Genomic DNA, 26,359 nt, shown 5'->3' with positions numbered 1-26,359 from the left:
ACGACTCAATTACCTTATTATACACCGTAGGTCGTAGGTAAAGTATACTTAGTATACAACGTTTACACTCAGCCAGAATCACACTCTAGTGTCATATTCGTGCGGAAAATGCTTCTTACAACACTTGTTATGTAATATATGATTAATAACACTGGTCGACAAAAAAAATATTTTTTTTTGTAACAAAAAGCTGAATAGCATAGAATGGTAAAATGGACCAATATGAATTGAAAACAGCAAAAAAAAAACTTGTAGCACGTAAGGTTTTCTTGTTACGTTAAACAAACCACAAGCGTAGAACGGTATTATAATGCATATGTTATTTATCACAAAATATATTTTACAAGTAATTTAAATCTCTATAGCGACTGTATCTACTTAATAATAAGTTGAAATCTAATAACAATACAAATATTCAAAAAAGTTATTTGAAACACACCAAATAGTTCTATTTTTTTCTTTTGTGTGGGGTGACGTCCTCTCTTCAAAAACCAGCAATAGTCACCCATCATGGCTTCATCCCATCGTCCTTGGTACCTTGTTTCCATTGTCCTGATGTCCTGATGGAACCTTTCACCTTGCTCGTCGCTAACAGCGCCCAAATTCTCCGGAAACAATGATAGACGGGAATGAAGAAAGTGAATTTTTAAAGACATTCGACAACCAAGCAAATTGTAAGATTCCAAAAGTTCCTCAACTATTTGTTCATAATTTTGATCCTTATTGTTACCTAAAAATCCCTTCACCACTCTTACAAATGAGTTCCACGCTCTCAATTCTTCTAAGGTGAGATTTTCCGTGAAATGAACATCTCCCATCAATTTTCTAGTTTGCGGTCCAATAAAAATACCTTCTTTTAATTTGGCGTCACTTAACTGAGGAAACACTTGTCTCAGGTACTTAAATCCTTTACCATCTTTATTCATAGCCTTCACAAAGTTTTTTATCAGTCCGAGTTTTATATGAAGAGGAGGCAAAAGAACATTTTTTAGATCTACAAGAGGCTCATACTTAACATTTTGAGATCCAGGTTGAAATGCACTCCTCTCCGGCCGACCATCAGTGATTTTAGATTAATAGATACCAATACAAGGGAAAAACTCTTTTTCTACCTATCTTTTTTTTTTTCTTTTCTACCGTTTGTTCATCTAGAATTACAAAGTCGTATATGCATATAAACTCCTTTTGGAAGAACGCTCTTTTGTATATAATACTAAAAATATTTTAAAAAAAAACAGTAACTACATATGAATTTACGAATATTTCCTCTTGGTAAATAAGTAATATCCGTTGTGTTAATCCCAAAAAAGCAATTCTTTTTTACAGTTTCATTTTGGCAGTTACGACTTTGTAATTCTAGATGAACGCGTTGTGCCGACTCTGCCGAACACGCCTACCGTCTTATTTTAAGCCGCGCCTAAGTTAAGTTTGATTCAGGCTGTCATTTTTTCACCTGTATTGTCACAGTGTGAACCACCCTTAACTTAATCTTGGCTTAAAGTATGACTGTGCAAATGGGGGTTCGTCATATTTGCTCTGCTTTTTCATGCGGGGCTTCAACTCAAACACGGCTATTACTGGCCAACATCAAAAGGTTTAATGAAGCTATTGAAAAAAGTGGACGTTCTAGTACTTTATGGGATTTTTTTCTATTACTAGAAAGGCATAAGCATTGTGAAATTAATGGTCTGACTGGTGTTACAAAAATTGTGTCGGCCAGTGTAATCTTTTGATAGGCGAATTAATAATATCTTATTCAACGAGTTTTTGGATCATACCTATTGTCCTCTCTGACGTATTATAATCCTTATTTAGTTTCTGTTAACCAGCTGAATATTAAACCATTAATTATGACACACAAAAACAAAACAAATACTCAGTTAAATTAATGTTGCCCTGTCTAATTACTAAATTCTTGTCTTCACTGACTATTTCCTTGTTTAGGACATTTTGGTAACGCATCCATTTACGAGGATATCAAACTGGTCGTCCGGAAACACTTACTTCCACATGACGATAGGAAATTTAGTTCGAGGCTCAAAACTACTATGCGAAACATCTCTAGGATACAAAATGGACGACCTACTTACCTCTTACATCTCCCTCATGCTCACCAATATGAATAAACAGAGGAGCATACGGATCAAATGATTTTTTTAACTTAATGTTTTAACATTTAGGTATTTATTTTATTAGTGTTTTTAATGGTGCGAATCTGATTAATCTCTTCGAATCTCTTGATAAATTAAGGTGAATTTCCGAATACTCTGAGGTTATATTCATTTACATGCGTTTTTTAGTTATTGCAGATGCCATTTTTTGCGCAAAACCATTTTTGTTTAACCATTTTGTATTTTTTTGGTGTTTGTTACAAAATTGCTATTATATTTTTTAAGACCCTTTACAAAGTCACCATTTGATAGTGTTTAACAGGGTTATTTATATCTGAATGTTAGAGACTTATCAAGCGCAGTCTTTTTATTGTATTTATACGCGTTTTATAGTGTAAATAAAGTTTACATCACTGGATTTATAGTTATGTAAATATCGGTCAATAAAGCGATTTATTGGTAAATGACTAAGGATTTTTTGTTTTTCCTACTCCTAAAGAGCAGCAAAAGAAAACTATTTCTCGACTTTGCCTCTGTAAGTGACCGCATTTAAGCTTTCCATTGGTTTTTTATGTAGCAATAAAATCGGTTCAAGTTATAACATTACAGACATCTTATCTAGTTTTCTTTTGAAATTCCTGAGCAAATAACCAGCTCAATCATTTCAACACCTTCTTCCACTCTTCTTTAATCAGTTAGCCTTCTTTGGAAATGTCTGGGCAATTAGCCAGCCCAATTATTTCAAAACAATGTTACAATTTTTTTTTTTTCAAAATATGTTTGTCTTCTTTAGAAAGTTTTGGGCAATTAATCATATTAATACAGTTTTATCAGTTCTCAGTCTTTTTTTAAATTTCGAGGCAGTTAGCCAGCCATTTAAACACATTCTTCCACTATTCATGTATCAGTTCTTTTGAAACTTCTGAGCATTTTGCCACCTCAATCATTTTAATACAGTTGTCCGCTCTTCTTTTATCAGTTAGTTGCCTTTTGAGAAATTTGGGCAATTAGTCACCTCAATCATTTCAACATATTCTTGCGCTTTTCTTTCAGCATTTCTTCTTCTTTTGAAATCTCTGGGCAATTAGCCAGCCCAATATCATCATTCTTTTTTTGAAATTCCTAGACATTCATGATGTCATGATTCATGACGTTCAGTTTATATACATTACACCTGTGCATTACAAGTTGTAAGTTATTAGTAAGTAATATAAAGCTTGTTTTTGCTGTTATACAAACCGATGCTGCATTTTGTGTGACAAATGTCAAAAAGTGTGCTATCCAGCAGTGCAGCTAAGCATCTTTAGATATAATCCATCTGAAGCTGATTTGAATAATGAATGAATGAATATTGTTAGATGGGCTCCCTTCAGAGAAGACACTTAGGCCGCTAGCCGGACCCATTGTGACCCATCACAAGCTAGTACCCCTCTAGTTCGGTGGCCCTGACAAAGCCGCAGAGCCTCCTTGGCTGGGTACCTTAAATATCTAAGGGGTTGATCACAACTGATTGTCGCAAGTGCCGGACACTGTGTGAGAACGTGTATCGGAGTTTCCTCGTCATCCAGACACAAACGACATACTGGATCCTGTGACAGACCCAGAATGTGCATGTGTCTTCTCATCTGACAGTGCCCTTGAGAAGTCCTGTCACACATCTGAAGTCCTTTCTGGATAATTCCATCAGGGACTTCGACTAGTTTCTTGAAAAGAAGCCCATGAGACATCCCGACTGCCGCATGCTTCCGGCCTCCTCCCAAGCAATATCAGATCTTTGCCAGAAGATACGGTCCAGGTTCGGGTTCGGGCCCTACGGGTCTCTCTTTGGAGCCACGAAGGGCCAACCTGTCCGCCTTCTCGTTTCTCTTAACACCGGAGTGGCCTGGAACCCAAGTTGTACCTTGGCCATCCGCGTGAGGGACACGAATGTTTTCTGACACTCCAGCACCAGCGCAGACGTCGTTGAATCAGCTTTTTGCTGTCCGTACAGATAAATATACCCTTCCGGCGTAGCGGTGAGTTAAAAATGAACTCCCCGCATTGGATGATTGCGAAGATCTCGGCTTGGAAGATGGTACAGTGGCAGCCTAGTGGGAAGCTAAGCCTCGTCCCCGAAGTCGCACCATACACACCTGCCCCTGCCCCCGTCACGGTTTTGGATCCATCTGTAAACCAGACGTCTCCATGCGACGGGAGGATAGAGTTTTGAGAGAATTCCCAGTCCTCCCTCTCGGGTACTACAAACTTTAGAGGTCCGCTTGACAGAAACGTCGGAGGCACCCGATCCTGCTTCATCAACATTTCCGGGCACTCTCTCAACGCCTCCCCCCAGCCCCCGAGATGACCCCACGATTCAGCTGAGTCTGTAATCAGCATATTGAGACCTGCCAGTCTGTAGGCTGCCTTGCCTTTTTGTATAAACAGGTCCAGCAGCTCGCTGAAGTGACAAATGTCAAAAAGTATGCTATCCAGCAGTGTAGCTAAGCATTTTCAGATAACTCCATCTGAAGCTAATTTAGATTTTTGTCTGAAAACCTGGAATTCAGTTATTGAGAATCAGAAAATATTTTGGATAATCTATACTATCCTACACATTAGACATAAACCTAATCATTTTGGTTGACTCGTTAATGGTTTTTTAACTGTGAAAGCACCACTTTGAACAACAAAATAATCTACTTGAAAATTACATCATTGAAAATAACAACATTATGTTGTAAAATACTCAATATGCTAATCATTCCGGTTTGACGGCTTAAAAAGCTTTTTGAACGGTGTTAACAGCATGATTATACACAAATCAGTTGCACACTCGAGTTATTTTAATATTTATCTATGAATCGTATGGAGTGGTTCAGATTATCATAGCTGATAACAAAATGTACAGGCTTATTTGTATTCATATTGTTTTAGTTTTTATCGAAGGTTTAACCATGGCAGACGCAGAAGTTGCAAAGGTAAAAAATCTGGTTTATTTCATTTTTATTACTTTTACTGCTGTAAATTGATAATATGTGAGAATGTTGCCCTGACAAATATGACTTATTGTTATTTGGGAATGTTTTCATTCAAACAGTTTGTCACAACTATGTGGTTTTATCTACATTGTCATTAGGTCTGTTCGTACAGGCAATTTCCAATTGGTTTCCAACTGAAAATCGGAAATTGTTGGCTTTTATTCGTTGAATGCTCACGTGACATTGACACGTAATGGCCAATAGCTGGACATACTCCTCTGATTATTAGTTGGGAGATTCGTTCTGCGAACAGACCTATTGTCAACTTGAGTAAAGAAAACTTTATGAATTTGAAGATTTTGTGTATAAAGGGTTCTTTCTTAATATAGAGCCTCAGAGTAATAAATTTGAATCCTAATTTTGCAGCACTTTCAAACTGAAAGCATAGTGCCAGAGTCACTAGACGTCCCACCAACATCTTTCATCACCGTAATATACCCTGGAAATAAGACAGTCGAATTCAATGTACTTACCCCAACCGATGTAAAACCTGAACCCAACGTTTCCTGGAATACAGACCCCAACAAGTTGTATACTTTAAGTATGATAGATCCTGATGCTCCCAGTAGAGCAACACCCACATTCAGGTAGTTTTTTTTAAACCAATCAGATTTTTAGGGTAAATTTCAGTGGAAATATTTACGAAACTATACTAAAAAACCAAGTTTTATTACAGGGAAATTAACCATTGGTTAGTGGTGAACATTAAAGGTAACGATTTAACCACCGGACAGACGCTAACCCCATACAGGGGCTCAGGTCCACCAAAAGGTACAGGGTTGCACCGGTACATTTTTATAGTATTTGAACAGCCGGGGCTTTTGACGGTTACCGAGCCCGATTTAGAGAGTAACAGAAGGAATTTTTCTATAAGGAAATTTGCCGAAAAGTACAATTTGGGAAAACCGATTGCTGGAAACTTTTACCAGGCGGAATGGGATCAGTCCGTCCCTGAAAGAAGAGCCTAATAAATTTTTAAATAAAATAAATATTATGTTAAATTACGTCAGTGTGTGAATTTATTTTTTTAATAATTTTAGTTAATGGTGGTCACCATGTGTTGTTGAATTAATTACTGATGGTACCTAAAGGGTGTACAGGGTTGGTCTGTAAATTTTAGACTTTATTTTTCCAGGTAGGAAAAAACTGTTAATACAAAGTTGATAGCCTGTATTTAATTTTCTGATAAATAAATAGATTTTTTCTTCTGATTTTAAAAATATATAATAAGTTGACATTTGGTTTAGCCGTTTTCGAATTATTAGCATTTTAAAATTGTAATTTTATTGTTTTTTAAAATCACAAGTTGATGTCATGAATAATATGCTCCATTCAGTGCGCAGAGCAAATTTGACGTCCTGATGACGTAATTTAACAAGTCAATATATTGACCAACTGTCAAATTACATCATCGTGATGTTCGGTCCTTTAAAGACAAAAAATGTAATTTTTAACCTGGAAAAATCTGTAAGTTACCTATAAACAGTTGGAAAAGCTGAAATTGTAAAAGCATGTCACGTTATAGTGATAATATAAATTTGGAGCTGGCAATACAGTACTAACTTGTTAACAACAGTCATGTGACATGAAAAATGTTGTCTTTTACCTAGAAAAGTCTGTAAATTATTACATTTAAACAGTTGGGAAAGCTGAAATTGTAAAATCACGTCTCGTGTGATTGTGACAATTTAAATTCGTAGCTGGCAACCCTCTAAAGTTAAATTGACACCTGTCAACAACAATTATGTGATCCGGAAAATGTCATTTTTAATTTTAACTATGAAAAGTCTGTTTCATTTAAAGAATCGGGAAAGCTGAAATTGTAAAAGCACATCTTCCGATCGTGACAATTTAAATTTACAGCCGGCAACACTGTTAAGTTAAATTAACATCTGTTAACAACAGACATGTGACCCAGAAAATATTGTCTTTACCCTTAAAAAATCTGTAAATTACATTAAACAGTTGGGAAAGCTGAAATTGTCACATGATTGTGATAATATACATTTGGAGCTGGCAACACAGTAAAGTTAAGTTGAAACTTGTCAACCACAGTCATGTGACATAAAAAATGTTATCTTTTACCTAGAAAAGTCTGTAAATTATTACATTTAAACAGTTGGGAATGCTTAAATTGTAAAATTACGTCTCGTGTGATTGTGACAATTTAAATTCGTAGCTGGCAATCCTCTAAAGTTAAATTGACACCTGTCAACAACAATTATGTGATCCGGAAAATGTCATCTTTAATTTTAACTATGAAAAGTCTGTAATTACATTTAAAGAATTGGGAAAGCTGAAATTGTAAAAGCACGTCTTCCGATCGTGACAATTTAAATTTACAGCCGGCAACACTGTTAAGTTAAATTAACATCTGTCAACAACAGTCATGTGACCCAGAAAATGTTGTCTTTACCCTTAAAAAATACTGTAAATTACATTAAACAGTTGGGAAAGCTGAAATTGTCACATGATTGTGATAATATACATTTGGAGCTGGCAACACAGTAAAGTTAAGTTGAAACTTGTCAACAACAGTCATGTGACATGAAAAATGTTGTCTTTTACCTAGAAAAGTCTGTAAATTACATTTAAATAGTTCGGAAAGCTGAAATTGTAAATGCAAGTTTCGTGTAATTATGACAATTTAAATTCGCAGCAGGCAACTCTGTAAAGTTAAATTGACACCTGTCAACAACAGTCATGTGATTCGGAAAATGTCGTATTTAACCTTGAAATCATCCAAATCTATGGCAACAAAATTACAGTCTTTAATTGCCAATAATTCGAAAACGGCTTAACCAAATGTCAACTTAATATATATTTTTGGAAACAGAAGAAAAAGATCTACCAACTTATCCGAAAATATATACAGGGTGTTCCATTAAACATTTATCAACTTTGTATTTTTTTTTTCACCTATTATTTTATTCAATAAGATTTTTTGGAGATTTAACAACCAATAACAATTTCAACCAAATTAATTACAAACAATAACAACAAACCGAAACGGTGGGAACTCAGCAGAAGCAAGAGTTCATTCTGGTCGGGTCTGAAGCCTAAGATCGTCATTGTTCTTAAGGTAATTAAATATTAATATGATCAATTTTTGAATTTACCCCGCAAAATGAAAATACGTTTGGCAACACTGATCCGGACAAATTTGCATCAATTGAGTTGCGCCTCTCTGGTTTAACGTTTAACGCAAACGCACTTTTGGTTGTTTAAGGAATTTAACAAAAGTGAAGTTCTTTTTCTATGGGCCCTCGATTGGTACGGACGTGTGCACCACACGTACATACCAGTTTCCCTTTGTGGAAAATGACTCATTTAAAATGATTCATTTTCCACAAAGGGAACCTTCATATTTACATACAAAAGGTAAGGAAAACGATTATTATTGAACTCATTTGGAGACTATGAAAACTAAACTGAATTTCGGTGACATTCCTTTTAATCACAAAAAATGGCGTGTTTTCCAAATGGCCATTGCAGTTTAGGCCAAATGCTAATACGACTTGATTTCTAAAGTTGCTTAGTAATTCCTGTTAACTCTGATTCATTTTTGTTTATATGAAATTCTGCATTTTGGCAATTTTTGGTTTGCCTGCACCTATAAAAATGTATTATATTTAAATTATACAATAACTTATAATATACATGGTGTTCAAAAAGTCTTGGACCACCCTATAATATTTTCAGAATAACGTGAGCTTTCAATAACAAAAAGGGATAAAAGTTGTAGAGGATTTTTACATTTACATTTTAAAATTTATTGAAATTATACAGGGGGTGCTACATAAAGTCAGTATCAGATTTGTATTTTTAGGGCAGGATTGTTCAATTAGCATTCTACTACCTCTAACCATAATAATATAATAAAACTTCTTTTCAGGATGACGCAGTGATTTAACCATGATAACACTCTAAAGTCTAGGATTTCATGGAAGGACATACCATTATGTTTCCGGATCCCGAAACACCCACACCATGATGGGGATCGCGGATGATCCGGCCGTTATACCACGATCTCTCGACTATTTGTTTAGAAGCTTAATACCCATTTTGAATCAACAACCGATTGGCAAGCCATTACCGGATGGGAAATTCGAAACGGGAAATCATATCGAAATTTTGGGTAAGTTAGGGGTCTTCCAGTATTTTATACAGTTAAGTTTGAACCTGTCCAAGAATACAGTTTTAATGGGTAACTCCAAGTTTAGAGTTAACTTAACATTACAAAAGTAACCCTAAGTTAATTTCTGAATCGCATATTTTTTTTTTTAGTCACTCAACTGATGATCTCAGTGGATCTGGTATGGACATCTACAACGAGATGATCTACGATCTGCTCTTGCCACTACCACGAGCGTACAGAAATATTTTGAATGATAAGGTAAGTTCACTTGCTGACTTGACTTGCATTATGTAATTTTTCTGAAAAACTGAATTAGTAATCGTTTTGTAAGTTTACTTTTAAAAATTTTGAAGCTCTCTAGCGGCAAAATGGTACCACTTATCCATCAGTTTTATACGTCAATAGAAAGCTTATTTCATTGGCTATCCATTGGCATATAAAAGTTTATACAAAACGTTGCAAATAAGCTAGTTATTGACGATTAAACAAAACAATGCACCAAAAAAGTCATCAAAAAATTAGTCAAATTTGACGCCCTCTAGCGGCCAAACCGTCTAACCTATCAATTCAAATTGGGCTACTGTTAGAAAGCTCACTCCATTGGCTATCCATTGACGTATAAAACTCTACCAAAATAGTGCAATTAAGCGGGTTTTTGAATATTAAACAAAAGAATACACCAAAAAAATTGGTCAAAGTTGACGCATTCTAGTGGCCAAACGGTACCACTAACCAACCGACTTTTGTACGTCAATGGAAAGCTCATTTCATTGGCTGTCCATCGACATATAAAAGTATATACAAAGTGTTACAAATACGCGTGTTATTTACGGTTTACAGACAGGGTGCCCCAGAAACAATTTTTGAGTGGTTGGGGCTAATTTGACTCTAGAAAATTAGGAAAACACGGTTACATGAGCTACTAGGTGTACTACGATGTAATGCATATAAATTTCTTGAAAACTCGATTTTGGAAATGACTGAATTTTCGTAAAGGTCAAATTTGCCTGAAACACCACCACTATGCCAATGGGTTTTGCGTTGTGTTGGCCACTTAGTGCAAGCAAAAATCGACTTTAACGATTTTATTTCTACAGTTTTTCTTCGGCTCTAAACTTGACACTCACTTTGCCCGGTTTCTACCAAATATCAGGGCCGTACCTAGCCGATTTAAAAAAATCTCTTAAGAAATTATAAATCAGAATTTAGAAACGTTTTCTTGCAGTATTTGATATAAAACGTATTTTTGAGATTTATGACAGTTATTTTGACAATTATCACGTGACATTTAGCTAAATAGTGTTCTACTATCACATGACAACTGTCACTAACGTCGAAACTGTCAAACCATGCTCAAAAGTTGCAAAAATCAGGATTTAGAAACGTTTTCTTGCAGTATTTGGTAATAAAACGTGTTTCTGAGAATTATGACAGTTATTTTGACAATTATCACGTGACCATCTAGCTAAATAATGTTCTACAATCACATGATAACTGTCACTAACGTCGAAACTGTCAAACAATGTTCAAAAGTTGCAAAAATCAGGATTTAGAAAAGTTTTCTTGCTAAAAAAATTGAGCAATTTTGGTGAAATCTGGAAACTTGTTTAAAACGCCTTTAGGGAGATTAGATATCATTTTAAGGGTTGGTAACACTGGTCATGATGGAATTAGTATCGCGACTATACAGGGTGGTCCACCAGGAACCGACGCTATCCATTATGGGAAAACCGTAAGGAGCATAATTCTGAAAAATTGGCGGTATACCAAAGTTGACGGGGGCAGTTCATCTAAATTATTTTCAAAATGGTGGCGCTTCCGGTTTTTCCGGTAGTACAACCAACTAGGCTTATTTTAAATGGAACACCCTGTATATTATTATATTTTTAGATTCTGCTAACGATTTCAAGTATGTTCTATGTATGGTAACATATCTATTTGCAACGGTTTTCGAGATATTGAAAATGACGTATTCACACTTTGAACCGTCGTAGCTCTTAATCAGATACAGATAGAGCCAAACGGTTTGCATGTTACTATCTTAACTTTTTCAGATCTATCACCCTGTAGCATTTTTAAATTTTGACGTGTCACAAATTTATGGGTAAAAAAATTGACACCTGTCAAACTTTTGCTCTAACTCCTTCTGCTTAGGAGGTGTGACATTCCAAAATGAGAAAATGTCATTATCATACATGAAACATACTTGAAATCGTTAGCAGAATCTAAAAATATAATAATATACAGGGTGCTTCATTTAAAATAGTCCAGCTGGTATCAGTCACTTTGGGTACCTCAAACATGAAAATATTTTAGATGTAGAGGCCCCAACGCAAATATTATGAAATTAGTAAAAAGTTATCTTTTACAGTTTTCGAAATATCGAACGCGGTAATTCCCGGTGGGACACCCTGTACTATATGGGGTAGATGAGCTATGCTTCTCACAAATTTATGTTGATATTTTGTAAACTGTAGTACCCCTTGCGTTATAAAGTGCCCAGATCAAAATATAAGAGGTGTCCATTTAACTTATTTTTATTATGGTTTATTATTAGGCCATTAAATATTTTGACTTGGCAACACTGCCTAGACTTGGTGTAACCTGACGTTTCATCCATCCTTCAATCAATGTCGCCTTAACTCAAACGGTTTTCGAGATATTCACGAAAAATATCCGAACAAAACTTTTTCTGATACTGTCACTAGCTTTGGAACGGACTCTAGTAAATTGTATTAAATTTGCCAACTGTAAAACAGGCTTCAAACTTACATTAAACGATTTATTTCAGATTAACGTGAACTCTTCCATCGGGTAATGGCTTAATAATTGGTTCTTGATGAAAATGGGTGCTACGCTTCTAAATAAATAATCCAGAGAACGCGGTATAACGGCCGGATCATCCGCGGTCCCCATCATGGTGTGGGTGTTTCGGGATTCGGAAACGCCGTACCCCCGTAACAACATACAGTTATGTCCTTTCATGAAATCCAAAATTCTAGACCTTATAGTGTTATCATAACTCTGCCTGGGGTAACTGTGGGCGAATTGAGTAGCTCTCATGGTTATACCCTTGATGAAAGAGGAGGGAAACCAAATCAGCCAATCAAAACTGCCTCGGAATAAGATGGAAAAAGCACAAAAACGAAAAATAAGCAAAGAAAAACGATTTGTGGTACATGGAATATACAGGGTCTGTCCCGAAAAATGTCAACTGATACGAAAAAGGCAAAGGATCAGAGAATTGGGGGAACTACGATCACTTCTATAGCGGAGTACCCAGGTGGTACACAAGAAATGGCGAAAGTACATCACCACATGGGAACGTGTGATAAATGCGAGAAGGATGAATCTGAAAATATTAGGAAGGAATGCTACAATATTGGGGATATATGCTGGAAATGATGACGGAGATTGTAAATCCGCTATGCATAACAAGACAGACCAGACAATCGCGTTACCTTTTCCCCGCTTAGTAGTCCACCCTGTTTAGAGCACTTCAACTAGAATTAATTTTTATTTTATTTTTTTGATAACTTGTCTAATATAATTAGAAATATGAGAATATTTACACAACAAATTAATCTGTTAAGGCAGAAAGACCCTGGTGGTCGATAGCATTGTTCTTTTGAAAATAAAGATTGTTTATATACATATACAGGGTGTTTTTTTGCTCGAATCCTCGGAAACTAGCAAAGTTAAAAAGTCGGTTAAATGGGGAAAGGATTGCAGTTTTAGAAGACCAATTAAAAATCGTTTTTGTTTGTGGTGGATTGACAGCTGTTATATTATAATAATAATTGTTTGCAACGTTATCTAAGACGTACGCTTTCATAAAAATTATTGAACACCCGTTATTTGTTGTAGCAAAATTAAGTAAATACAAAAGTTGTAGATAATTTTACCCCGAAAAAGATTTTTTTTTGAATGGGAAGCATAGAAGTTTATTGCGTATTCAGAAAGGTCTTTTTCCAACCAACAAGTAGATTGTCATCTCTCAAAATGGCGGACTTACAGCCATTATCGTTTCGAATTTTCAATTTTAACATAGTTTGCCATGAAATCGTTCATATTGATTTATTATTTGTTTGACACTGACAGCTGGCATAATTTAGCTCAGTTATAATAAAAATATTAATAACTACCCTAATACCGCCATTAGAAAGAGGATAAAAAATACTGGCCTCTCTAGCTCTTCATGTTACCGAGATATTCACATTCAAAAAGTTTTAAAAATAGACGAGTTCCAAGTGGAAATCAGTGTCACATTTTGACATCTTGTTTGTATTTAAGAGAAGCACTATAACTTTTGTATGAACTGTATGACCTGACAAACTAAATAAAATACTCTGGTTATAAATATTCTATTTACTTTGATTAACCAGCCTGAGTAAAGTTTTAGTCACTCACAATTTACAGGGTGAATCAAAAATGACACCAGAATAACTTGGTAAAACTGTACAGATTAGCCAAAATTACCAGAGATAACACTTGAGTACCACCCTGTATCTAAATCGATTTGTTGGACTCTGCCTCTAGATATTAACAAGATAATTACCGAATCTACATGCCTTTCGCGTTTCGAATAAGTAATGCGATACGATCCGCGAGGAACGCGTATTAAGTTTATATTTCTTGAAAGAAACAGGGAAGCGGCAGACTTTTCACACGCTCGTAATTTAGTTCCTTTCCCACGCTAAATAAATAAATCTAAATCTTGCATTTTAAAAAGATAGTAATTTGAACCTAAATGTGGGAATATTTTGGGAACAATAGCTTCATTTTTTTATATAATTGCTTTCCTGCTGTATATTAATTAGTTGCTCCCGTTCCCATACTAGCGAATACAGGATATTTTGCATTTTCAAACAACACAACAGTCTTGAGAAAAACCGGAGGTAATGAATATTTTACAGTAACAAAACAATCATTAATCTCAGTTTTATTAGGTGACCCACTTTTTTACCTCATTTTGTAATGCGAAACTAATTTTTATTACACTAACAAGGGCAGAAGGTAAAAAATAAAACATGCTCTTTCTGACTAAAGTCAAATAATAAATAGATTATATTTAAATGTCTTGCACAGTTTTCTAGGAGGCAGAATTAGAAAAAAACTAGGAAATTGTCACACTCACACAAAATAATATCTGTCTTATTAAAAATAACATATTTTCTAGTTGACACTATTTACACACACTAAACAATTTTCAATCATCACTCAAGCATCATTTGTCTCTAAAATGTAAATGCAAAAATTACTTACTTTCATATATTTTGTTTAGTACACATTGATGCTAAATGTAATGAATAGTTGGAGGTAGTTAATACAGTGGAAAAAAGTAGACTTAAAATGGACGTAAAAATGAAGGTTTGAAACCAGAATTAAGTTTAAATCAGAGTAAATGGCGGTTACGTCATCATTCCTGTCATGTTTCATGTAATGTAATGACGACCAACCGCAGTCGCTTTCCAATGTTGCCAAAACCTATGTGAGTGAATGTGAAGCTTTTATAATTCCACAGAATATACAGGGTGTGATTTGAAAAATCTGATTGAAGACAAACTACAGATTGACCGATAAGCAACTATTAAACCCAAACTGTATGACTGTGTCTAACTTTATTCAATGCCAATTTTACTTTTTGTTTAAATTTAGCGAATTGTGTTGTTACATTGATCAGATAAGTTACCTGCTTGTATCTCTAAAACTGCTCTGACATTGCAGAGCATTTTCTACATGCTTTATAAGTTTGTAATATGTATTTTGTAACATAAATTTACATCCACAATCACTGTTGTAAACATTGTGATTTGTGATAGTTCTTTATTTTGTGTGAATGTCTAAATAGATTTACAATAAGAATTCCCACACAATGAATAACATTCAGCCGTGGATTAACATATATTAGGAGAGCACGCTCAAAACAGCAACAGCCACAGGGCACTAAAATAAGATCAAAAAGTAGTAGCAGTATAACTAAGTCATGTGAAAGTAGTAAGAGGAGTAGTATTATCAGTTGCAATTCTGCAATATCTATAAAGAGAGGCCTCTCTCGTACTGATCATTTGGTTCAACCTCAAAAACAGTATTTACAAGTTCCCCAATCTGAAAAAACCCCACCAATCAACTTAAAAAAATCTAAATCAGAGCAATCTCTACCAGCAACCATTCAAGAGACAGTTCCTCTAGAAGTTTTGCCTAGTAAACCTCCAGTGGATAATTTACATTGGTTGAAAGAACAACCTCAAAAAGACCATTTAAACTTTATGAATGCTGTTAGAAAACAGTTGCATTTTATTAACAGCCCTAAAAATCTATTTTCAATTGATGTGGGGGTGCAGGGGGAGTTTCAAGAGTTGAGCTCACAAAAATGCTTAAACTTAGACCCAAATGCTGTGAAACATATTGAACTGAATGGCAATCAGTGTCTGGAAGATGGCACAGATACATCAAAGAATATCTCAAGTATACATAGCGAGTCTAGATCACACCCACTTAATCCAAATATTGATAGAATTGGAGAGCAGGAGTCTCCCAGAGACATTACAATAGAAGTCAAAAGGAACCAAGGTGCCATACCAAAAAGGCCAAGGTTGAGTGATTTACAATTGCCGAGAAATGTTACTTTAAGAAGCAATCATTCAGTAATTTTGACTCTAAACCTTGTTTACTTGATTTTAATGTTTTACTCTGCAGGAAGAAGGTTACACTTCAGATTTTCTCCCTGAGTTCAGTGACAGACAAAACTCAATATTTTCAGTGCATTCTGAGAAGACTGGATCAATTACTTCACTGTCAAGAAACTGTACTGCATATAAGAATGGTGAGATTGATGTTTTTGGATTTTTTACCTTAACTCTGGTTCAACAGGGAGTTAAAAATAGTTATTTTAAATAAACTACTGTATTATTTTAACTTAACCCCTAAATGCCCATTTATAGATGTTATTAGAGATAACTTTTTTTCTCTCCTACAACACATTCTACATTCAGCCGTGGATTAACAACATATTACGCTAGTTTTGTACGGCTTGTCAAAAATACCATAATTTGGAGTGTAGCAAAAGATCAGTTATATTCAACGCGCCAAACAGATGAAATAATGAAAGTGCCTGACCATCTTGTATTTAAATCGTGACAAGACTATCACAGGTTTTTGCAGGTAATTTCTACTTGTTTAATATGAATAACGACCTGTTAAGTATAAAATTATTGCTTTAGTTTGATCATACTGAGTATGCACGGTGTAGTATCCAGGTTTCAACAGAAACACAGTGTATACTGCAGCAAACAAAACAAAAAAAAAAGCAATAATTCCACTGATTTACTGAATAGATTTGCCAACCCTGGAAATATTACAGAATGGTTATGGTTGATGGTGCTGTTTTTGTTCCAAACCTTCATCATTTTTAGTTTCTTAAATACAGCTGACTTGGTCACCACATGTACAAAAATTAGGTTACGCATTTTCCTTAAAAAAATTAAATGATAAGAATTGGGAAAGAGGAATGTGATATCTAAAACATATACAGAGTGTTTCGTCAAAAATGCATCCGCGATGGCAGATTCAAAGTTATAACCAACGAGGATATAATAACTAAAGGAGAATGTTCGAAGCTTATGTACGGATTGGCTGAGAGATTCTAGTTCGTCTAGAGGAACTTGGCGGCGCCACTACTATCTTCAAACTGGGCTTTTAGTGTCAATCGGCGGCTGTCTACTGTCACTGTCTTTAAAGTATTGTCGTTTTGTGGCAAGCGCAAGTGTTATTTATCAAATTGTGAAAATTTAAAATTAAAATTGAAACACAAACCCACAGCATAAACCGTTTGGCAAATTGTTCTGGTCAGAACAGAAACCATTAAGACACAAATAAAACAAAAACCGAAAACCTCGCCAAAAAAGTACTGTTTCTAGGGTGGAAAGATTTTCTTTTCTGGCTAAGGTTGTCTGAGAGATAGGAGTGAAAAGTAAATTGAAGTTACAGCAGAACACAGACACAATTGGAGCTACAGTATGGATTTCATACAGAATTGGAGGTACATTTTGGATTTGGAAGCAACTTGTTAAACCTGTCTTCAAAATTGAAAGGTTGTTGATGTGGATAAGATTGAATCACTGACTGTAAGACTCAAGAGTGAGATTTTATTATTATGTTTTAGATTTTATATTATATTTTGCTAAAATGTGATAGACAAAATGTAAATACAAATAAAATTTGATATACATTAACATCAAATTTGTATATTTGTATTGTATCAGCTGATTGCTCTGTCTGGTAAAGCAGTTTCCGTGCATAACTTTTAGTTAGTTTTACCAGAGCTCCATCGTGGCGCTGCCGACAACAATATGACAAATATTTACTACGGCAATAACCACTCTCCTTTAGTTATTATATCCTCGTTGGTTATAACCAAGAAAAGAGAAGGCTATCTACAAATTGTATTATATTTATAAATTTAGGTTAGGAACTTGTTGTCCGATTTTAGTTCAACTGGCGCTGCGATCTTAACTTGAAACGCCAATAGAACATTATGCTTCTAAAAATCTGACCCTGTGTTTTAACGAATTATTCACTCAACACTCTGTATAATTTTTGAAACAATAGGAATTCATTAACTCATTAACTGCACCAATGTGCAGAACAAACTTAAATTTTCGCCTCGTAATTTTCAATTCAAAAAATCCTTTTTTGAGCATATCACCATCACATCTGAATACTCAAAAACTCTCACTCAAACTTTTCTCGCACAATCAAAATGGATTACAACAAAACTGGCTTATTTGCATCTCAACACTCACTCGGTCACTCAGTGCAGATTCCATCCGGATTCGCCGATCGTCGATTGGCTTTGAGCTTGAGCAGCGACCGCCGCTACTGCTGCGGTTCTTTGGCCTTGTCTCATGATTTCGTCGGCCGGGGTACAATGCGGCCTCGGTCCCGGTTCCGGGGTGTACGTAAACGTCAATCCGGTGGCGTAGATGATGCCATCGTTTCGCACCAGAGAAACTGGCACTTGGGTCGGTTGTCTAACCTGAAAGAACAAAACAGTAACTCGTTAAAAAGTTGGCAAAACGCAGTGACAAAATTTGGTTTCTTGATTTTTTTGATGGCAAACTAAGAAAATTCTTGCAAAAAAGTCTTTGCAAAATCTATTTCTCATACTAAATTCAAGCCTTTGAAAGATTAACATTTTGTCTATATCTGTGAGGATATAAAATCAAAATTTTAACTGTAAAAAATTATTTTGAAGATTTACTATTTTCATCTTACAAAAAAGCTTTAAATAAACTTAATGTTACATTAAAATAATAAAGACATGATTCTATCTGGGGTTGTATGTTGTGTGGCAACAAATATAATAATTTTTTGGCCTGCAAAGATTAATTTTCACCACAAATTTAATATTTCACAAACGGGGTGGTGGACCTAAAAAAATGGGATCGTAAACGTCCAAATATAATCTTTTTAAAATGCATTTTAATATTACATTGCTAGAAATTTTATAAAAAGCTTAAAAAGGAAGCCAAATACGTGCAAATCCCCTGTAACGTAGTAAGAGGCATTTCAATTTGATAACGTATGATGAAGTCTAAAATCAGAAGGCAAATTACTCATTCCACAGGTTTTGGCCTCACTCGTAAAAATACCCTATTGAAGCAGCTTTTACTATTATTTGAACCCGATTGAACAACACAACGCTTAAAAGGCATTTTTCCAGCACAAGATAACTTTCTACACACAAAACACTGTAAAATAGACATAAAACAACACAATTTCCCTCCTACAATTTCAGCACCATCTTCCTTCAACTTCATTCAAGTTTAGTTAAAATTGATATTAGACATACATCATGTCCATGCATTCCATCTCACTCAACTCACTATAAACAGAAGGGAGATAGGCCACATGTCCCTTTCTACGTCACAGATATATGGTGTGCCAAATAAGAATGACACTTCCTTTTAAAAAATATTAAATATTGTGTCAAATATTTTTCTGATTACTTCTAATTACAGCAAAAAAGCTTATCGGTAAACGCACCCTTTTGAATGAGGAGTTTAATTGAATCGGTGAGTGGAAAAACAGAATAACTCCAAAATATTCTTCTTAATGCTTAACCGATTTTCGTACAGTAATCATAATTATTATATAATATTATCTTTCATAACTCCTCTACACTTCTGCACATTTATTAATGTACACTTGTCCCACAAAACATAATATGTTATCGCTTTTCTCAAAAGTCACCGATTCAATTTCAATTTCAGAACAAAATGCTTTTTCGGATATGGATGACCAAAATTATCGTCCTCACCCTGTCTTTTTGGGACAAAGGAAATTCACAAAGTCAATAGTGTTGTCAAAATTTAGTTCATTATTTTATCATTAAAAAACGGCAACAAAGGCGTTTTAACTGCATTACTCTGGTCTGAAAGACACATGACCAAGTGATCAAATAAAAATACCAAGACATAAATTATGTGGAGTGTCTTTTTTTGTTCTTGAGATACAGAGTGTTGTGTCATTTTTTTCATTTTGTCCAACTTTTACAACTTAAAGCCAATGTTACTTATATTTATTTTAACACTTAGTTGAATAAAAAAAAAACAAAGAAAAATAGAACTTGCTGTTTCTAGTTTACAGGTTTTACAGTTACGTACTTGATAGGAATTCATCTTTTGAATTATCATTTATTCAAAACAGTTAAAAAATACTTGTAAATAAACTATGTTTCTCCTTTATATAAGATTTAGGATCGATTATTGTGCAGTAAACAAGAAAAACTTTAAACATTCACAATTTTAATTGTAGATTTAATAAAAATCATTACTCACCCATAACCATTCCCCTCTAAAGAGTGAAATGTCAGGAACCACGCAAAGCATGCTTTCCTGGCACCGGTACATGGTCTCGGAAGCTACGTCACCAAACCACACTTGCAAAGAAGGCGAGAAATTGTCACCTGTCAATTCTAACATTGCCACATCCCCACCCCCGTTCAAGTGCAGACTGTGTACTATTGGAACTGGCGTGACTGGGGATCTAAAAACCAAAAAAGAAATATAATAGTAGGAAGGTTTTTGATGATTGAAATATGTATTATGGTAATGTGCTTTAACAATGTTCTTCCTCCATTGATCAAAAATTGGCACCATAATGACGTGCTTTGTGGGGGGTTTGGCAGGACCGGAGTTAAGTTTGACATCATTAGAGAACAAATTGCACCGATTTGACATGATGCGTTAAGATTCAATTTGTCTCAGTTACAACAAGTTTTGCAATTGTATTCTGTATGTATTCTATAATATAGTAAGTGACAAACACTTAAAAGCTACACTCAAATACTCCAAAATGTACAAAATATTTCAGTATCCTTCAAAGAAACATAAGTTAAAGTAAGAATTTATTCACTTAATTACTTAAACTCAATTGTTAATAATAAATTTGTCACAAGCCATCAATTATCTATTGATCCAAGTAAATGTGTGAGATATAATACTGAGAAAAACATTATCTCAATCAAATCTCATTAAATTTCGCGACTTGACCGGAAAAAACCTCATAGCAACTATATCAACATGAGAAAAACAGTACTAATGTGTACAGCAACCAATCCATTTTTACACAAAAACAATGAGAGGTCTCTTGTTTATTTTGCAGCCATTTTCATAGCAAACATGTATACACAAGTTATTATTACCCAATAATAATTTCAATAAACCCACCTGACTGGACCCATTCCTTCGTAGAATTGATACTCGGCTTTATCCGTCGAAATGATGGTCCAGCAAGCTCCATCATTGATCATTTCTTTGTTGGGTTCTTTGGGACATGGGGTGGCTTGGAACTGGATTATTCGTTCCTGCGACAAGCACAAATACATCCGTTCAGTGTCTTTCATGTAAAAGGCACATTTGTGTAATTGCGACACTGGATCGTCTGCTTCTAAAAGGGCCTGCTGTTTATCCACCTGAAAAGTTTCAGACTCATATTAACTCCAAATAACTCCCAGAAATATGCAAGACCAAATAAAAAATCAGGAAAATTCCAATAACTTCTCTTTAATCAAAAAATCAAGTAACAAAACGTCCATCATCCATCAACTGAACAATTTTTTGAGTAAGATAATTAATGATTCTATCTACTGGATTTATTTGATTATAGAGTGAGAACAGCACCCAACAACAACAGCAATTTCTTTTTATTAGAATAGTTATTAGAGTCTTTAGGTCCATACTTCTTCAATATTGAAATCTATGCCAGAAGCAAAAAGCATATACAGTTCTATTATGACCAGGCCAATTTTTTACATACATTTTTATTAGCCAGATGTACTATTTTACATGGGACCCACTGTAATATTCTAAAACAAAGCTTCATACAAAACTGAATAATAATCAAAATAGATTTATAATTTAATATTTAAAAAACAAACTTTGATAAAAACAGAGAATTGCAAGTTAGTCCCCCACATTTTTTTTTTCTTTTACTATACAGTGTGAGTTAGTCAGTCAGCAGGCCTCTAAAAATATTCAATAAATAAATATGTCATGAATGTCATAAATATTATGTTGACAATAGGTCGGTTCGCAGAGGCAACCCCTGAATGGTTTCCACCTCGGAAACAGTAAATGTCAAGTTTAATTGGTTGAATGCTCACATGACTATGACGTTTTCTGACTTGTGGCCAATGGATGTGTCTATTTCTCTGATTACTAGTTGGAGATTCCCTCTGCAAACAGACCTAATCTCCTTCTGAGATACAGAGTGTCAGGTTTTGATCTTTTTAGTACAGTGCTGTTAACACTCCAAATATGAAAATGTTGTGATTTCTGTATTTAAGTAGATTAATAAAGTTAAGCAAAGAAGAAAATCAAATCACTCTGTTAATTTTCAAATTCTTTAATCTTTCAGAATAAGTAACCCATTAAAAAAGAAAATTTTAACAGATTGTTGAAAGACATCTTGAAAAAACTTGAGTAGAGTGTATATATTTTAATCTTTTTTCTAATATTCATTTCAAACATACCTAATTGAAATGAGAGCTTATGCAGCAATTGATTGTCTTTTTGGGGTTGTATTGTAATATTTTTAGTAATTTTCCTTTTAAAACTTGGTGGTGCAGCATGTTGATTAACCAAGTTCATGTAGGTTTTGACACTTTTTTACAAATTCAAGGTTCAAAGCCTTGTTCAAAGCTAGCTACCTAATTTGGTCTTCTTGAATTTGGTATTAAATAATTTTTTGTAAAAAAAAAACCAACATTCAAGATGCTTCTAGAGGTAGGTACTTATAACCCAGCTTATAACAAAATAATAAATTCTAAAAGTTTAATAAGGGTAAAGGCTTAACAAAATATTAATATCAATTTTGTATTAAATATGACCAATTTCTTTTAATGGTATGCTTTTTAAATGCTGCTATATAAAAGATTGAACATTTTCAAAACCAAACATATCTTAATTTCAATTTAAAACTACCACTTAAAATGTTATCTGAAGTGATATTTTTTGTCAAACTAGCTGCATTAAGAACTAACAGATGCCCTTAGTAGCCAGGTAGGTAATGTTATTACAAAAAAGTTTGTTTGATAATCAATCAAGTGGTGAACATAAAATAAATAAATACACTTACTAAAGTGGCAAACTGTGGAAAGGTTGGTAGAAATTGTACATTAATTTTTGTTATTCATAAACAGTGTGGAACAGCCAAATGAAATAAATTTGATTATGATTATACAATGGCATGTCGATAAAAAACCTCCTAAAAAATGTTTGGACCCATGAATTTTAATTTAAATTAAATTTTGACGTAAGGAAATTGTATTTGTTGTTGAAAAGATATTTAACAAAAAAAAAAACAATACAAAAAATGGAAAAAAATCTAAATAATGTTAAAAATGTTTCAAAAATTATTATTAGTAAGTTTGAATATTTTGATCGACAACAGTAGTTTTTTTACAAAAAAAGAGAAAATTTAAAGTAAAAATTTTGGTTTTTTGTATCAGTTAATCTTTGTTCAATATCTTTTCAATGGCAAGGAATAAAAGTTTGACATTTAGTAGGAATGTGTAACTTGGTACATTCTTTAAAAATAGCCATAAAAAATAGGTTTGCCATTTAAAAAAGTAGTCAATGACGTCATATCTAAAAATTGGGACACCCTGTATAAAATTTCCTTAAATCAAAAAAATGTATAATAAAAATCAAGGGATATCCAAGTTTCACACTGAAGATATAGAACAGATAAGTAGGCATCATAGCAATGATTGAATAACCATTAATTATAACTTTTAAATGCTACAATTATCTTAAAAATTAAATTACCTCAAACATTTTTTTATAATGCCTGAATTCAACCTCTTCAAGTTTACAAACTCATGCTCTGACACTTCTCAGCTTCTACCTTCTGGATGTACAAATTCAGCTTTTACTACAAATTAAGTTCAAAACAAGGTTCAAAATGACAAAATTTTCAATAGTTAATTAATTGGTTAATTATCATCTTAGAGTATTCAGAGATATTAGTTAACATAATTACACCTCAACCTACACTGACACTTGACACTGCTATAGCTACTGGTCCATTTTCCATTAAATACCAAATAAGAATTCAATAATCTCTACCAGCAACTCTAGCAAGAGGAATTAATCGACATTTTTAAGAATTATGTGATACTATTAAGATGGACTTTAATCAGTAAAATATTTATACTTATTCAAGATACCTACCTAATTATTATCAAGAAAGAAATTATCATTTGGAATTTCTACCTTATCACAAAATTAAATTTAAAAAAGCATAAATTTGGCATCAAAAGACTTACCTTTCTTATAATTAATCGAGGCAAGGCCATACCAGTAACAGAACACACCAGTTTTACTGTAGATCCATAATGTATGTATCCATCTCGAACCTGAAACTCCTCACTCTCAGATTCATTATCATCCAACAAATGAATGGTAAAAGCACCCCACTGGGTGGAACTGGCATGGAAATGTCCATTTTCTACATGTAAATACCTAGTTGAAACAGTTTGAGACCTTAACCTATTAAACAAAGCAACTTTTGTACCACTGGCTATACACAAATCAGCATTTTTGAGACTCTGCTTTTTTTTAGAAGGTTTTGAGATCACTTTAATCCTCTTACTGTGAAACACACCAATGTCATGTCCAGAACCGTAAAACATCTTCACTGACAACATAAAATGTTTTCTTTTGTCAGAGTCTGAAATGTAGAGAGTCTTGGCAGCACAGTACTGTTTCCCATTGTTTAAGTCCAGCTGTTGCATGTCCTGGTCTGAGTTTCCAATTCCAATGAAAGCGCAAAGTTGGGAGGCTTGTTCTGACTCACCTTCTCTTAGCATTTGTTCTTGTCTCAACCTCCAACCATCCCCAAAAAGGTATATACATGGGGGTGGACAGAAGAAACGTTTCTCATTACCGTAAGACTTTTGGGCTACTTTTGCATGCAGAATCACTATAACCATATCAGATCTTTCTCTTAGGTATTTCTCCATAGCTTCCCTAGTCAGTCTTCGGTCTTCGCCCCGGTAGCCCCCGGGGACGACGGCACCAGCAAATCTGGGGTACATGGCTCCGTGTTGAGGTGGTGGAGTTGGAGGTGCTTGAGCGTGAGCAATACCTGGCAAGCCGTATTGATGAGGCATATTGAGGTTCTACTATATTAGATAAGTGTGTGTGCTTAGAGTAGGTACATTTGGTTGGTAGATTGGACGGTAGGTCGCTTGATATTCATAACTTTTGATATTGCATTATCACATAAACATTCCACCCTCTGACTAGACAACTGGAGCACTGTGAATATATTTTAAAGCGGACACATCGCAGGACTAGACTTGAAACTCGTCATCGCGGCTACTGCAAGCTGCAGGACTTACGGACGTGAGAACCGAAAGCTGTTTATTATTTCCCCCTTCTTTTTTATGCCATCACTCACTCTAGTGTGGTATGTTTCTCGTTGTTGGGTTTGAAAAACACCTGTTTACCACTTCATTTTTCCGACAGTCCGACCAACTTCCGAGCGTCACCGTTTTCGGGACGCTTTTTCACTGACTCGCCGGTTTCATAATGCGCCACCGTTGGATAAATCGAATCTGGTCTACGTAATTGCGGCACATTGTAATTATAAAACGTTTAATTTCCAAAAGATTAGATAGGTAAATAAAGCGGACGGCGTATGCACTCTGCACGTTTTGGAGGTTGGCAGCCTGCCGGTTGGCATGGAAACGTCAAATCTGTCAACCACGCCGCTCGTAAATAGATTATTGACCGTACGAGGGCGACACAAAAAGTAGAAAAAGTTGCCCGCATAAGAAATAAATTGATTTTAGATTTTTTATTTACTGTGATTATTTCCTTCCTATCAATTTTGACCAATCGCTATCAAGAATTAGTATAACAAATGTAAATTTTAAGTGGAAAAATCACTTAACAACTGTCAACTTAGCTGTCAGCAGTTTTTCCGGAAAAAAATTCGACAAAATTTCACACTTTTCACAGCAACATAAAGAATAGTGAGTGTTACCCTTTCTAGCTTGAAAGTTATTGTTCTTATTAATTATTGTTCTTATTGTTTTAATTAAAACAAAATGTTTATTTAACTCAGGAAATAATCTTACGAAATATCCCTCCCAAAAATTACCCCCGAATAATTTTTTTTTTCGTTTTTTTTATGTACTGGATCCTAAAGTGGAAACTCGTTTAGAGCAAATGTGACGTCACGATGATGGAATTAGAAGAAACATTAATTTAATCAACTGTCAAATTAGGACATCGTTACATCGGATCAGAAACAAGAAAAAAAGGAAATTTACAATCCTTTCTAGATGAATATTATTATTATATATTATTTTAATATGGATACCATGTAAAAAGTAAAAGCCCTCTGTGAATTGAACGCCTAGGTCAGGGCCTCATCCACCGCCCTCTATACTAGAAAGCCTAAATGTCACTTTTAATGGCGGCGTGAGTTTTCGTTTTATACACAAACGTATGCAGATGCAGTAAGAAATATGTATTTTTTAAATGGTTTCGTGAAGTTGATTCCAAGTTGTGAGTGAA

At 34.5% G+C, this 26,359-nt stretch overlaps 3 protein-coding genes and 1 long non-coding RNA gene across 5 annotated transcripts in view; 3 read left to right on the top strand and 1 right to left on the bottom strand.

The window, feature by feature from the left end:
- The window catches only part of ck (unconventional myosin-VIIa ck), a 39,603-nt gene extending 37,025 nt beyond the window's left edge, over positions 1-2,578 (top strand). The window contains exon 22 of the mRNA XM_081996184.1: positions 1,945-2,578. Coding sequence (XP_081852310.1) covers positions 1,945-2,151 — 207 coding nt within the window. The 3' untranslated portion in view covers positions 2,152-2,578. The remainder of the gene's footprint in view (positions 1-1,944) is intronic.
- Positions 2,579-4,908: 2,330 nt separating this feature from the next.
- Positions 4,909-6,132, top strand: LOC145740627 (protein D2-like). The gene is made up of 3 exons (XM_081996243.1): positions 4,909-5,068; positions 5,495-5,715; positions 5,805-6,132. The coding sequence occupies exons 1-3, from the start codon at positions 4,991-4,993 to the stop codon at positions 6,094-6,096; spliced, it is 591 nt and encodes a 196-aa protein (XP_081852369.1). The 5' UTR covers positions 4,909-4,990; the 3' UTR covers positions 6,097-6,132.
- Positions 6,133-8,349: 2,217 nt separating this feature from the next.
- LOC145724039 (uncharacterized) lies at positions 8,350-12,704 on the top strand. 2 transcript variants are annotated; one of them, XR_014176912.1, is made up of 4 exons: positions 8,350-8,509; positions 9,024-9,266; positions 9,416-9,524; positions 12,058-12,704. It is a non-coding gene; the product is annotated as an uncharacterized LOC145724039 (long non-coding RNA). The 2 variants fall into 2 exon arrangements; XR_014176913.1 differs by lacking the exon at positions 12,058-12,704 and adding an exon at positions 11,824-11,990.
- Positions 12,705-14,302: 1,598 nt separating this feature from the next.
- Positions 14,303-25,514, bottom strand: Su(H) (recombining binding protein suppressor of hairless). Its single transcript, XM_081972107.1, has 4 exons — positions 24,100-25,514; positions 20,999-21,243; positions 20,108-20,315; positions 14,303-18,303 (listed from the first exon to the last, which is right to left on the bottom strand). Exons 1-4 carry the CDS (start codon positions 24,943-24,945, stop codon positions 18,079-18,081), a joined length of 1,524 nt encoding a protein of 507 aa, XP_081828233.1. The 5' UTR covers positions 24,946-25,514; the 3' UTR covers positions 14,303-18,078.
- Between the last annotated feature and the right edge of the window lie 845 nt (positions 25,515-26,359).

The sequence above is a fragment of the Ips typographus genome, linkage group LG2 (assembly GCF_016097725.1).
Source record: "Ips typographus isolate SLU linkage group LG2, UJ_Ityp_2.0, whole genome shotgun sequence".
In the NCBI taxonomy this organism is placed as follows: domain Eukaryota; kingdom Metazoa; phylum Arthropoda; class Insecta; order Coleoptera; family Curculionidae; genus Ips; species Ips typographus.
Note: the sequence above shows the minus strand (reverse complement) of the source record. Positions and strands in the feature narration are given on the sequence as shown.

Excerpts from the sequence above, each read along its gene's own strand:
- LOC145740627 (XM_081996243.1), top strand. The coding sequence starts at position 4,991 with ATGTACAGGCTTATTTGTATTCATATTGTTTTAGTTTTTATCGAAGGT. Across the intron at positions 5,069-5,494 it reads CAGACGCAGAAGTTGCAAAG|CACTTTCAAACTGAAAGCAT; the intron begins GTAAAAAATCTG and ends CTAATTTTGCAG. Across the intron at positions 5,716-5,804 it reads AGAGCAACACCCACATTCAG|GGAAATTAACCATTGGTTAG; the intron begins GTAGTTTTTTTT and ends GTTTTATTACAG.